Here is a 14,677-nt window from a genome sequence, read left to right as displayed (position 1 = left end):
CATCATTGGTGTCACTGATACCAATGATGGGGCATTATTCCTCCCACTGACACCAATGAAGGGGCACTCTTCCTCCCCCCCACTGACACCAATGATGGGGCACTATTCCTCCCCCACTGACACCAATGATGGGGCACTATTCCCCCCCACTGACACCAATGATGGGACACTATTCCTCCCACTGACACCAATGTTGGGACACTATTCCTCCCACTGACACCAATGATGGGGCACTATTCCTCCCCCCACTGATACTAATGATGGGGCACTATTCCTCCCCCCACTGATACCAATGATGGGACACTATTCCTCCCACTGACACCAATGATGGGGCACTTTTCCTCCCACTGACACCAATGATGGGGCACTATTCCTCCAACTGACACCAATGATGGGATACTATTCCCCCCACTGACACCAATGTTGGGACACTATTCTTCCCACTGACACCAATGTTGGGACACTATTCCTCCCACTGACACCAATGATGGGGCACTATTCCTCCCCCCACTGACACCAATGATGGGGCACTATTCCTCCCATTGACACCAATGATGGGGCGCTATTCCTCCCACTGACACCAATGTTGGGACACTATTCCTCCCACTGACACCAATGATGGGGCACTATTCCTCCTACTGACACCAATGATGGGGCACTATTCCTCCCACTGATACCAATGATGGGACACTATTCCTCCCACTGACACCAATGATGGGGCACGATTCGTCAATCTGACACCAATGATGGGGCACTATTCTTCCCACTGACACCAATGATGGGGCACTATTCCGCCCACTGATACCAATGATGGGGCACTATTCCGCCCACTGACACCAATGATGGGGTGCTAGTCCTCCCACTGATACCAATGATGGGGCACTATTCCTCCTACTGACACCAATGATGGGGCACTATTCCTCCCACTGACACCAATGATGGGGCACTATTCCTCCCACTGACACCAATGATGGGGCACTATTCCTCCCACTGACACCAATGATGGGGCACTATTCCCCCCACTGACACCAATGATGGGGCACCATTCTCCCCACTGATAACAATGATGGGGCACCATTCCCCCCACTGATATCAATGATGGGACACGATTCCTCCCACTGACACCAATGATGGGACACTATTCCTCCCACTGACACCAATGATGGGGCGCTATTCCTCCCACTGACACCAATGATGGGGCGCTATTCCTCCCACTGACACCAATGATGGGGCGCTATTCCTCCCACTGACACCAATGATGGGGCGCTATTCCTCCCACTGACACCAATGTTGGGACGCTATTCCTCCCACTGGCACCAATGTTGGGACACTATTCCTCCCACTGACACCAATGTTGGGACACTATTCCTCCCACTGACACCAATATTGGGACACTATTCCTCCCACTGACACCAATGATGGGGCACGATTCGTCGATCTGACACCAATGATGGGGCTCTGTTCCTCCCACTAATACCAATGATGGGACACTATTCCTCCCACTGACACCAATGATGGGGCACGATTCTTCCCACTGACACCAATGATGGGGCACTATTCTTCCCACTGGTGTGCATTGGAATAGGGGTAGTCTTATCCGGCGAGTATAGCCCAAACACTACATTTTAATAGGAAAAGTAGGGGGTCATATATGGGTTATATGCCCAGTCATCTTATACGCCGGAAAATACGGTACTCTATGTTGTACATTACATACTCCTGACCCCTGCACTATATACTCTATGTTGTACATTACATACCCCTGTCCCCTGCACTATATACTCTATGTTGTACATTACATTCTCCTGACCCCTGCACTATATACTCTATGTTGTACATTACATACTCCTGACCCCTGCACTATATACTCTATGTTGTACATTACATACTCCTGACCCCTGCGCTATATACTTTATGTTGTACATTACATACTCCTGACCCCTGCGCTATATACTTTATGTTGTACATTACATACTCCTGACCCCTGCACTATATACTCTATGTTGTACATTACATTCTCCTGACCCCTGCACTATATACTCTATGTTGTACATTACATACTCCTGACCCCTGCACTATATACTCTGTGTTGTACATTACATACTCCTGAACCCTTCAATATATACTCTGTGTTGTACATTACATACTCCTGACCCCTGCACTATATACTCTATGTTGTACATTACATACTCCTGACCCCTGCACTATATACTCTATGTTGTACATTACATCCTCCTGACCCCTGCACTATATACTTTATGTTGTACATTACATACTCCTGACCCCTGCACTATATACGCTATGTTGTACATTACATACTCCTGACCCCTGCACTATATACTCTATGTTGTACATTACATACTCCTGACCCCTGCACTATATACTCTATGTTGTACATTACATACCTCTGACCCCTGCACTATATACAGTCAGGTCCATAAATATTGGGACATCGACACAATTCTAACATTTTTGGCTCTATACACCACCACAATGGATTTGAAATAAAGGGAAGATGTGCTTTAACTGCAGACTGTCAGCTTTAATTTGAGGGTATTTACATCCAAATCAGGTGAACGGTGTAGGAATTACAACAGTTTGCATATGTGCCTCCCACTTGTTAAGGGACCAAAAGTGATGGGACAATTGGCTTCTCAGCTGTTCCATGGCCAGGTGTGTGTTATTTCCTCATTATCCCAATTACAATGAGCAGATAAAAGGTCCAGAGTTCATTTCAAGTGTGCTATTTGCATTTGGAATCTGTTGCTGTCAACTCTCAAGATGAGATCCAAAGAGCTGTCACTATCAGTGAAGCCATCATTACGCTGAAAAAACAAAACAAACCCATCAGAGAGATAGCAAAAACATTAGGCGTGGCCAAAACAACTGTTTGGAACATTCTTAAAATGAAGGAATGCACCGGTGAGGCAATATTTATGAACCTGCTGTACTATATGTTGTACATTACATACTCCTGACTCCTGCACTATATACTCTATGTTGTACATTACATACTCTTGACCCCTGCACTATATACTCTATGTTGTACATTACATACTCCTGACCCCTGCACTATATACTCTATGTTGTACATTACATACTCCTGACCCCTGCACTATATACTCTGTGTTGTACATTAAATACTCTTGACCCCTGTGCTATATACTCTTTGTTGTACATTACATACTCCTGACCCCTGCACTATATACTATATGTTGTACATTACATACACCTGACCCCTGCATTATATACTCTGTGTTAAACATTACATACTCCTGACCCCTGCACTATATACTCTGTTGTACATTACATACTCCTGACCCCTGCACTATATACTCTGTTGTACATTACATACTCCTGACCCTTACACTGTATAATTTATATTGTACATTCCATACTCCTGACCCCTGCACTATATACTCTATGTTGTACATTCCATAGTCCTGACCCCTGCACTATATACTCTGTTGTACATTACATATTCCTTACCCCTGCTCTATATACTCTATGTTGTACATTACATCCTTCCAACCCCTGCACTATATACTCTATGTTGTACATTCCATAGTCCTGACCCCTGCACTATATACTCTATGTTGTACATTACATCCTCCTGACCCTGCTCTATATACTCTATGTTGTACATTACATCCTCCTGACCCCTGCACTATATACTCTATGTTGTACATTACATACTCCTGACCCCTGCACTATATACTCTATGTTGTACATTCCATAGTCCTGACCCCTGCACTATATACTCTATGTTGTACATTCCATACTCCTGACCCCTGCACTATATACTCTATGTTGTACATTACATACTCCTGACCCCTGCACTATATACTCTATGTTGTACATTACATACTCCTGACCCCTGCACTATATACTCCATGTTGTAGATTACATACTCCTGACCCCTGCACTATATACTCTATGTTGTACATTACATACTCATGACCCCTGCACTATATACTCCTTGTTGTACATTACATACTCCTGACCCCTGCACTATATACTCTATGTTGTACATTACATACTCCTGACCCCTGCACTATATACTCTATGTTGTACATTACATACTCATGACCCCTGCACTATATACTCCTTGTTGTACATTACATACTCCTGACCCCTGCACTATATACTCTATGTTGTACATTACATACTCATGACCCCTGCACTATATACTCTATGTTGTACATTACATACTCCTGACCCCTGCACTATATACTCTATGTTGTACATTACATACTCCTGACCCCTGCACTATATACTCTATGTTGTACATTCCATAGTCCTGACTTCTGCTCTCCCCCCTCCCCCCACTGCTATATATACACATAATATGGATTCTCTTTTTTTACACCCATTTCCTACCAGCTGGACATTTTATATCGGATGATGTGATTGGAGCACAGACTTTTACATGGTGATAATAATGTGATAACATCCTCCAACTTTGGAATCTTAAACAGAAAGTGATAATGAGGGCGGAGTCAATACCCCAATGATGGTGGTCTTCAGGATCAGTCCAGTCTTCATCTTGGTTGTTCTCCCCCCATCCTCACTCTCTGACCTCTGGTGGGGCTCAGCCCCGCTGTTCTTCATGACTAAATCATGGACTAAATAAGGAAGTGCAGTACTTCTTGTGTTGGGAAGATGGTGATGAGTGATAGAGGGGGTGGGGACCCTCGTCCTATAATCCCCTCATCACTGTCCCTCCTATAAAAGACAGTTCTGGTTGTTTCCTCACTCTCTGACTAAGGTCCATGAATAAAGAAATGACCTGGTAGGAGATCAGAGGAGCCATTTCCTAGTTCCCTTGAGGGTGGAATTGTAAGCTCCTCAGAGACCAAGCTGCGTGATGTGGGCGGAGTCCTGGTTTGGGGGAACCAATCGGCTCCTGTCTAGTAATCCTCTTTGTCTTTGTATTTTAGTCCATGGCTGGGAGATGAGGAAAACCTCCGAGGATTGTCTCACTTTGTCTCCAGACTGGAAAGTAGAAGATGAGGACATCACACAGTATAGTCCAGGAGAAAACCCGGCTCCCTCCAATGTCCATCCGGCACCACCCAGTGTAGATGGACCATCGGATTCCTTGTATCCTGAGGAACCTCAGACTGTGCTGGACCGGGCCGGCCTTCCAACAGGGAAGAGCTTCTCCTGTACTGAGTGCGGGAAGAGTTTCTGTTCTAAATACAAACTTAATGTTCATAAAAGATCTCACACGGGGGAGAAGCCATATTCATGTCCTGAGTGCGGGAAATGTTATTCAGTCAAGTCCAGTCTTTACATACATCAAAGATCTCACACGGGGGAGAAGCCTTTTTTCTGTCCTGAGTGCGGGAAATGTTTTTCACAGATGTCCCATCTTTTCAGTCATCAGAGATGTCACACGGGGGAGAAGCCGTATTCTTGTTCTGAGTGCGGGAAATGTTTTTCATATAAGTCCAATCTTCATAGACATCAGAGATCTCACACAGGCGACAAGCCTTATTGCTGTCCTGAGTGTGGGAAATGTTTTGTACGAAAATCAAAACTTGACACACATCAGAGAACTCACACGGGGGAGAAGCCTTATTCCTGTCCTGAGTGCGGGATATGTTTTTCACAGAAGTCCCATCTTTCCAAACATCAGAGATCTCACACGGGGGAGAAGCCATATTCCTGTCCTGAGTGCGGGAAATGTTTTTCAGACAAGTTCAGTCGTTCAAGACATCAGAGATCTCACACGGGGAAGAAGCCACTTTCCTGTCCTGAGTGAGGGAAATGTTCCTCACTGAAGTTCTGTCTTCCTGTACATCAGGGGTCCCACACAACCCTGGAGGTGTATTAGTGCCTTGAGTGCGGGAAATGTCTTCTAGATGGATGTTGCTGGACATCCCAGCTCTCATGTGGGGAAGAAGCACACCCTGATATACACCTCAGATATACTCCATGGCTGATCTTCATCATGGAAGAAACAGTCCATAAGGAGATCAGAGGTCCCCAAACACATGGATGAAGTGTGGGACCGGTTCGGCCATTGATGGCAGGAGAAGAATAAAAATGGAGTCCTGCCCTGTGTTTGGCTGAGTACATTTTGTGGTGGGAGATTTCACAAACACTTTTAGATCTATTAAACTTTTATTTAATAAATGTGACCGGCATTCACCCGGCTGTGACATCTTTTGGCCACATTTTTTTTCATGTGATCATTGGCTCCAAATAGGGACCATCATTTCATATTCCGCGACTTTTACTGATGGAGGTATTTCAGGAAAATACTGCATTATGACCACTAGATGGAGCCGACAATCAAAGGAAATCACTGTAAATCACATAGGTCCAGAATTTGTCATGTCTGGATGGACACTTGTCTCTTCCGTCCAATGAATGGTTTATAAGTGGAGCCCTTAGTTCCCTTCATCAGGCATGGATTCATCTCCATCACTGAGGTCATCCTCATCACTTGTGAGTACAGAACACACTGAAGGATAGAAGGTCATCCAAGCAGCAATAATAAACCAACCATTCATTTACAGCTGAAAATGTGCATTCCGCCATTAGATGGCACAACGTTTTATAGGAATTAGTGTCATCTAGTGAACAAATGTAATATTTTACCCAAAAACAGGAAACAAAGGAGGTTGTGCTGAGTAACTAGATACCCAACACGCCCAGCCCTACAATGGTGTGATGATGAAACCAGGACAAACTTTGTCCTCAGAAATGGCCCCTAGGGGGCGCTATAAAAGCCTTTCCAGGTCCTCAGTGTAGAGGTGACCCTGAATCATGGATGGAGAATGATTGCTCTCACTCCGGCATGCATGGCGTGATGTAATCCATGATCTTGTATGTAGGCACAGGTGGAATATTGGTTCGTATGTATGTGGGAACTCAATGATTAGGGGGCGGGGTTTTAGGTGTTTGGTGCACCTTTCATTTTTTCACTATAATGCCAACATATAAGGAACCAATAGCCCCCATATGATCACATTTTGTGGTGACGGGTTCTCTTTAACCTCCCTAGCGGTCTGATTATGTCAGTATTTCTGTGCCTATCTATCTATCAGACCCCTCGTGTGTCTCCCGCCCTCCATGATGTCTATCAGACCCCTCGTGTGTCTCCCGCCCTCCATGATGTCTATCAGACCCCTCGTGTGTCTCCTGCCCTCCATGGTGTCTATCAGACCCCTCGTGTGTCTCCTGCCCTCCATGATGTCTATCAGACCCCTCGTGTGTCTCCCGCCCTCCATGGTGTCTATCAGACCCCTCGTGTGTCTCCTGCCCTCCATGGTGTCTATCAGACCCCTCGTGTGTCTCCTGCCCTCCATGGTGTCTATCAGACCCCTCGTGTGTCTCCTGTCCTCCATGATATCTATCAGACCCCTCGTGTGTCTCCCGCCCTCCATGGTGTCTATTAGACCCCTCGTGTGTCTCCTGCCCTCCATGGTGTCTATCAGACCCCTCGTGTGTCTCCTGTCCTCCATGATATCTATCAGACCCCTCGTGTGTCTCCCGCCCTCCATGGTGTCTATCAGACCCCTCGTGTGTCTCCCGCCCTCCATGGTGTCTATCAGACCCCTCGTGTGTCTCCCGCCCTCCATGATGTCTATCAGACCCCTCGTGTGTCTCCCACCCTCCATGGTGTCTATCAGACCCCTCATGTGTCTCCCGCCTTCCATGGTGTCTATCAGACCCCTCGTGTGTCTCCCACCCTCCATGATGTCTATCACACCCCTCTAGTGTTTCCCACCCTCCATGGTGTCTATCAGACCCCTCGTGTGTCTCCCGCCCTCCATGGTGTCTATCAGACCCCTCTAGTGTCTCCCACCCTCCATGGTGTCTATCAGACCCCTCGTATGTCTCCTGCCCTCCATGGTGTCTATCAGACCCCTCGTGTGTCTCCTGCCCTCCATGGTGTCTATCAGACCCCTTGTGTGTCTCCCACCCTCCATGATGTCTATCAGACCCCTCATGTGTCTCCTGCCCTCCACTGAAGATAATGGAGAGCAGATTGAGCTCCATTCACAGCTTCTCCGGTCACAGTGGTCAGGAATGATGGCACTGACCCCGGAAGTGGCTGAATACACATCACTTCTAGGGGTGATCAGCGATTGGTTGTTCTATGATCTTCCCCCTCTACCCAGTGGCACCCACTATGTGAGTGCTGGGCACAAAGGTGTGATAGCAGAGCCTGACAAACATGGCGGGGGGTCTGTGGGGGCCATCCAGTGGTAATTTGGAAAGCTCCTCCTGTGACGGTGTCTGACAGCACACTTATTCTTCACCAGAATGTTCCAGAAGGTCCTGCTGGTCTCTGGGGCAAATGATTCCACCATTGGAGGAAGGTTGGGGAAGGTTTCCCTGAACATCATAATTTGGTGCTTGGAAATTCCCACCATTGGCCATGTCTGTAAAATATCTAATCCTCGTGTTTGCCGATCCTCTGGTACCGGACTGGTGAGATCAGAGATTTTTAGAACCAGGAAGGATCCATATCGTGTCCAATCAGGAAGCAGATTTCTGTCCTCACTCACATCTCTACTGTCCAATCAGATCCTCCAATGGTCTCCAGGAAGTACAGTACAGGGCCAAAGTTATGTCTGTTCCTGGGGGAATTTAATCCATTGGTACCCAGAGGAGAATAAATAGGAGGGGCACAGCAGTGAATTGTGGGTGTGGTAAAATTGCAGTGGGAGGAGCTTAAACATTTGCCTACTCATTGTGTAAACAGTAACATAATTCACTTCCTTGTATCCACAAAATATAATTCAATGACTTCCACAAGGGAGAGTCTCACTGTCTCCTCGGTTGGAGGCCGTAGCTTGTAAGCAGGTGACTGCCACGGTCGGTACCAGGAAGGCAGGCCGGGTTCAGTACCAGGAAGGCAGGCCGGGTTCAGTACCAGGAAGGCAGGCCGGGTTCAGTACCAGGAAGGCAGGCAGAACAAGGTCTAGTAGCAAGCCGAGGTCAGCACCAGGAGATCAGGCTGAGAATAGTCAGAGTAGAGTGCAGTGGTCAGGAGTATGTCATATACAGCCCTGTGTATAGAGTGCAGTGGTCAGAAACATGTCATATACAGCCCTGTGTATAGAGTGCAGTGGTCAGAAGTATGTCATATACAGCCCTGTGTATAGAGTGCAGTGGTCAGGAATATGTCCTATACAGCCCTGTGTATAGAGTGCAGTGGTCAGGAGTATGTCATATACAGCCCTGTGTATAGAGTGCAGTGGTCAGGAATATGTCCTATACAGCCCTGTGTATAGAGTGCAGTGGTCAGGAATATGTCCTATACAGCCCTGTGTATAGAGTGCAGTGGTCAGGAGTATGTCATATACAGCCCTGTGTATAGAGTGCAGTGGTCAGGAATATGTCCTATACAGCCCTGTGTATAGAGTGCAGTGGTCAGGAGTATGTCCTATACAGCCCTGTGTATAGAGTGCAGTGGTCAGGAGTATGTCATATACAGCCCTGTGTATAGAGTGCAGTGGTCAGGAGTATGTCATATACAGCCCTGTGTATAGAGTGCAGTGGTCAGGAATATGTCCTATACAGCCCTGTGTATAGAGTGCAGTGGTCAGGAGTATGTCATATACAGCCCTGTGTATAGAGTGCAGTGGTCAGGAGTATGTCATATACAGCCCTGTGTATAGAGTGCAGTGGTCAGGAGTATATCATATACAGCCCTGTGTATAGAGTGCAGTGGTCAGGAGTATGTCATTTACAGCCCTGTGTATAGAGTGCAGTGGTCAGGAGTATATCATATACAGCCCTGTGTATAGAGTGCAGTGGTCAGGAGTATGTCATATACAGCCCTGTGTATAGAGTGCAGTGGTCAGGAGTATGTCATATACAGCCCTGTGTATGGAGTGTAATAGTCAAGTAAAACAAGCTAGAGAAGGAATCTGAAGAAAATGTCCATGATGGAGATGAGGGTTCCATATAGTATGAGCAGCATCACCCTTCACTCTGTAACCAAGACCTAGCCTGGCAATGCCCAGAATGACACCAATGAGTCTCTGACCAATCTCACGGTTTGGATGGACTTTCTCTCTTTGATGATTTCCAGATGACCATGAATTAGAGTTCCAATATCTCCCCGATGTTCTGCAGACAGATAGACATTTCCTGATGACTTATGGTGTACAGATTCCTCGTGTTCCCCGATACGAGCTCATACATTGGACTTGTTCAACTTTCCACCCAGGAGTGAATGGACTTGGATAGATACTCTCCCTATGTGGAGGACACGTGGCCTGGTATGGTTCAGGAGGGGACATGCTCACTCCCCACCCCCTTCCCTGGGTAGCCAGGCTGCATGCTCAGATAAGAGTCTGCTACTGATTTCGGGGGCACCTCCCACTTTTTATTTTTTTCCTAAAATCAATACCCCACCTGAGAGGTCTAGGATGATTTTTGCTGGGGGGGAAGAAATGTTCCTTTAACATTGTATTTATATTCACCTGTCGGCCAGGAAATCCCCAGCTGACTGCTGAATGGGCTGAGCGGGATACGTCATCCAGGGACCCCGGAGGTTGCTGGCCCCCTAACATCCAGCCTGAGCGGGAAGCTGCTGTATTTCACAGTATTAGAACTACTGCAGTCCGAGGTTCAACTCAGCTGAACACACATTCTGTTCTGACATTCACCCATTCCACAAACATGCTCCATTCTGTGTGACCTTGGGTTCAGTCCTAACCTGGAGCTCAGCTCTGTTAGTGTAGTGGTCCCTTACATTGGGGACCAGTGGGAGGACCCCCTTATATCAGTGGTCAGTGTAGTAGTCCCTTACATTGGTGACCAATGGGAGAAGGACCCCTTTTATCAGTGGTCAGTGTAGTGGTCCTTTACATTGGTGACCAATGGGAGAAGGACCCCCTTATATCAGTGGTCAGTGTAGTGGTCCCTTACATTGGTGACCAATGGGAGAAGGACCCCCTTATATTAGTAATCAGTATAGTGGTCCCTTACATTGGTGACCAGTGGGAGGACCCCCTTATATCAGTGGTCAGTGTAGTGGTCCCTTACATTGGTGACCAATGGGAGAAGGACCCCCTTATATCAGTGGTCAGTGTAGTGGTCCCTTACATTGGTGACCAGTGGGAGGACCCCCTTATATCAGTGGTCAGTGTAGTGGTCCCTTACAATGGTGACTGATGGGAGAAGGATCTCCTTATATCAGTGGTCAGTGTAGTGGTCCCTTACATTGGTGACCAGTGGGAGGACCCCCTTATATCAGTGGTCAGTGTAATGGTCCCTTACATTAGGGACCAGTGGGAGGACCCCCTTATATCAGTGGTCAGTGTAGTGGTCCCTTACAATGGTGACCAATGGGAGAAGCATCTCCTTATATCAGTGGTCAGTGTAGTGGTCCCTTACATTGGTGATCAATGGGAGAAGGACCCCCTTATATTAGTGGTCAGTGTAATGGTCCCTTACATTGGTGACTGATGGGAGAAGGATCCCCTTATATCAGTGGTCAGTGTAGTGGTCCCTTACATTGGTGACCAATGGGAGAAGGATCCACTTATATCAGTGGTCAGTGTAGTGGTCCCTTACATTGGTGACCAATGGGATGACCCCCTTATATCAGTGGTCAGTGTAGTGGTCCCTTACATTGGTCACTAATGGGAGAAAGACCCCTTATATCAGTGGTCAGTGTAGTGGTCCCTTACATTGGTGACCGATGGGAGAAGAACCCCCTTATATCAGTAATCAGTATAGTGGTCCCTTACATTGGTGACCAATGGGAGGACCCCCTTATATCAGTGGTCAGTGTAGTGGTCCCTTACATTAGTCACTAATGGGAGAAGGACCCCCTTATATCAGTGGTCAGTGTAGTGGTCCCTTACATTGGTGACCAATGGGAGAAGGACCCCCTTATATCAGTAGTCAGGCTAGCGGTCCCTTACATTGGTCACCAATGGAAGAAGGATCCTCTTATAGCAGTGGTCAGTGTAGCGGCCCCTTACATTGGTCACTAATGGGAGAAGGACCCCTTATATCAGTGGTCAGTGTAGTGGTCCCTTACATTGGTGACCAATGGGAGAAGGATCTCCTTATATCAGTGGTAAGTGTAGTGGTCCCTTACATTGGTCACCAATGGGAGAAGGATCCCCTTATATCAGTAGTCAGTGTAGTGGTCCCTTACATTGGTGACCAATGGGAGAAGGATCCCTTATATCAGTGGTCAGTGTAGTGGTCCATTACATTGGTGACCAATGGGAGAAGGATCCCTTATATCAGTGGTCAGTGTAGTGGTCCCTTACATTGGTGACCAATGGGAGAAGGACCTCCTTATATCAGTGGTCAGTGTAGTGGTCCATTACATTGGTGACCAATGGGAGAAGGACCCCTTATATCAGTGGTCAGTGTAGTGGCCCCTTACATTGCTGACCAATGGGAGAAGGACCCCCTTATATCAGAGGTCAGTGTAGTGGTCCCTTACATTGGTGACCAATGGGAGAAGGTCCCCCTTATATCAGTGGTCAGTGTAGTGGTCCCTTACATTGGTGACCAATGGGAGAAGGACTACCTTATATCAGTAGTCAGTGTAGTGGTCCCTTACATTGGTGACCAATGGGAGAAGGACCCCTTATATAAGTGGTTAGTGTAGTGGTCCCTTACATTGGTGACCAACGCGAGAAGGACCCCTTATATCAGTGGTCAGTGTAGTGGTCCCTTACATTGGTGACCAATGGGAGAAGGATCCCCTTATATAAGTGGTTAGTGTAGTGGTCCCTTACATTGGTGCCCAACGGGAGAACCCCCTTTGTGTGGGTCAGGTGCAATGCTTTATCCAATCACAGTGCATGATGATGTCATAGGGGGTGGGGCACCCAGTTGATGTCACTGGGTAGCCCCACTCCTTAGATATTGTCAGGCTGGTGCAGCATCAAGAGAGGAGTGTCTTTTTTCCCCCTTTTATTTCGGGTAGCGGTGGCGGGAATTGTGCTTATTGTTGGAACTACTTTGGGGGACTTTTTTATTTTTAATAAAGGACTTGTCAGAGACTGGCTCCTGTCATTTTTTACACTACGTTTTTTTTTGTGAATGGGTAGCAGAACCATGTACCACATACTCATTCACATAGGGGGGCTGGGATCTGAGGGCCCCCTTGTTAAAGGGGTTTCTAGATTGTGATACACCCCCCGCCCACAGACTCCCACAACCACAGGCCACGGCTGTGGAGAAGAGGAATCTTTCCCCATCAACATAGGGACAAGGTGCTTTGGGGAGGGGAGCCCCCCGTCCCAAAGCACCCCTCCCTGTTGAGGGCATGTGGCCTGGTATGGTTCAGGAAGGGAGGTGCTAACTCGTCCTCCCCTTTCCTTAACTGCCAGGTTGCATGCTCAGATAATGGTCTGGTACAGATTTTGGGGGGACCCCCACGCCATATTTTTTTTGGGGGGGGGGGTTCTGCTCAAAATTCATACCAGACCCAAAGGGCTTGGTATGGATGGGGGGACACCATGCCAATTGTTTTGCCTATTTGTATTTGCCAGCAATACTTTTAACATTCAGCTGTCAGCGGGGAAGCCCACTGACACCAGAAACATGAATGAATGTCTCACCAGTAAAATACGGCGTGACTTCATCATAGACCTCCCACCGGATTGTAGTAGCTGAGCGGGATCTCACCATATACTCAGATCAGGAAGATGCCGCTTAGTGAACTGTCCCCTGGGTTCAAAGTTCACAGTCAAACTTTCAGTAGGTTCAAATATTCCACCACGAACCAAACAGAAGGGTGTTTGGCCCATCACTAGTGGCCAGTGTAGTGGTCCTTTACATTGGTGACCAATGGGAGAAGGACCCCCCTTATATAGTTGTCATTCTTACATCATTGGTGGGAAGACCGGCCCCCTTACAGGTCATTGATGTCAGTTGTTACTGAGAGACAGGAATTGTTCATTGCTGAAGGAGCCCTGAGAAACCTTTGGAGGAACCCAGGCTGAGAAAGGCTGGACTAGGCAGTCATATATTTCTGTCCCCCTTGGTGGGAGTGGAGGTGACCCCTCTATAAGGATCTACAGTCCATACACACCCAGCACAAGGCCGGGGTCACACTACCAGACGCTTCTCGGGGCTGCAGTTCCTCTGAGCTCCACAAGGTGGGGATCTCACTTCTACCCAGACTGGAAGTCTCTATGGAAGACAGGAAGTGATGTCAGGTACAGACAGGAAGTGATGTCAGGTACAGACAGGAAGTGATGTCAGACAGAAAGTAGAGATCAGACGTAGCTGGAAGTTGCAGCAGAGGAGGTAATAAGATGTTATGTTCTATTTACACCCAGTAATTCTCTGTCATGTCCGTCCTCTTCCTCCATAGCCATGTCTGTCCTCTTCCTCCATAGTCACGTCCGTCCTCTTCCTCCATAGTCACGTCCGTCCTCTTCCTCCATAGTCACGTCCGTCCTCTTCTTCCATAGTCACGTCCGTCCTCTTCCTCCATAGTCACGTCCATCCTTTTCCTCCATAGTCATGTCCGTCCTCTTCCTCCATAGTCATGTTCGTCCTCTTCCTCCATAGTCACTGTGACATCTTTTATCTCCAGCAGATGATGATACACACATATATAATGTGGGAACCCAGATTACCCCCTTCAGGGGCAGAACATTCCCCCACTTCCGGGGCCAGATCATTCCCCTCATTGTGGAGAGGTGTCACCTTCTCTCCTTAGCCGTCT

At 47.4% G+C, this 14,677-nt stretch overlaps 1 protein-coding gene across 1 annotated transcript in view; it reads left to right on the top strand.

Moving 5' to 3' along the window:
- Positions 1-14,677, top strand: part of LOC149443042 (uncharacterized) — a 67,677-nt gene that overhangs the window by 32,822 nt on the left and 20,178 nt on the right. The window contains 1 exon segment of the mRNA XM_089655973.1: positions 4,925-5,779. Coding sequence (XP_089512099.1) covers positions 4,925-5,779 — 855 coding nt within the window.

The sequence above is a fragment of the Staurois parvus genome, unplaced genomic scaffold (assembly GCF_062004578.1).
Source record: "Staurois parvus isolate SC_StPar_1 unplaced genomic scaffold, SC_StPar_1.0 ptg000879l, whole genome shotgun sequence".
In the NCBI taxonomy this organism is placed as follows: domain Eukaryota; kingdom Metazoa; phylum Chordata; class Amphibia; order Anura; family Ranidae; genus Staurois; species Staurois parvus.
This window is presented reverse-complemented; position numbering and strand designations above follow the sequence as displayed.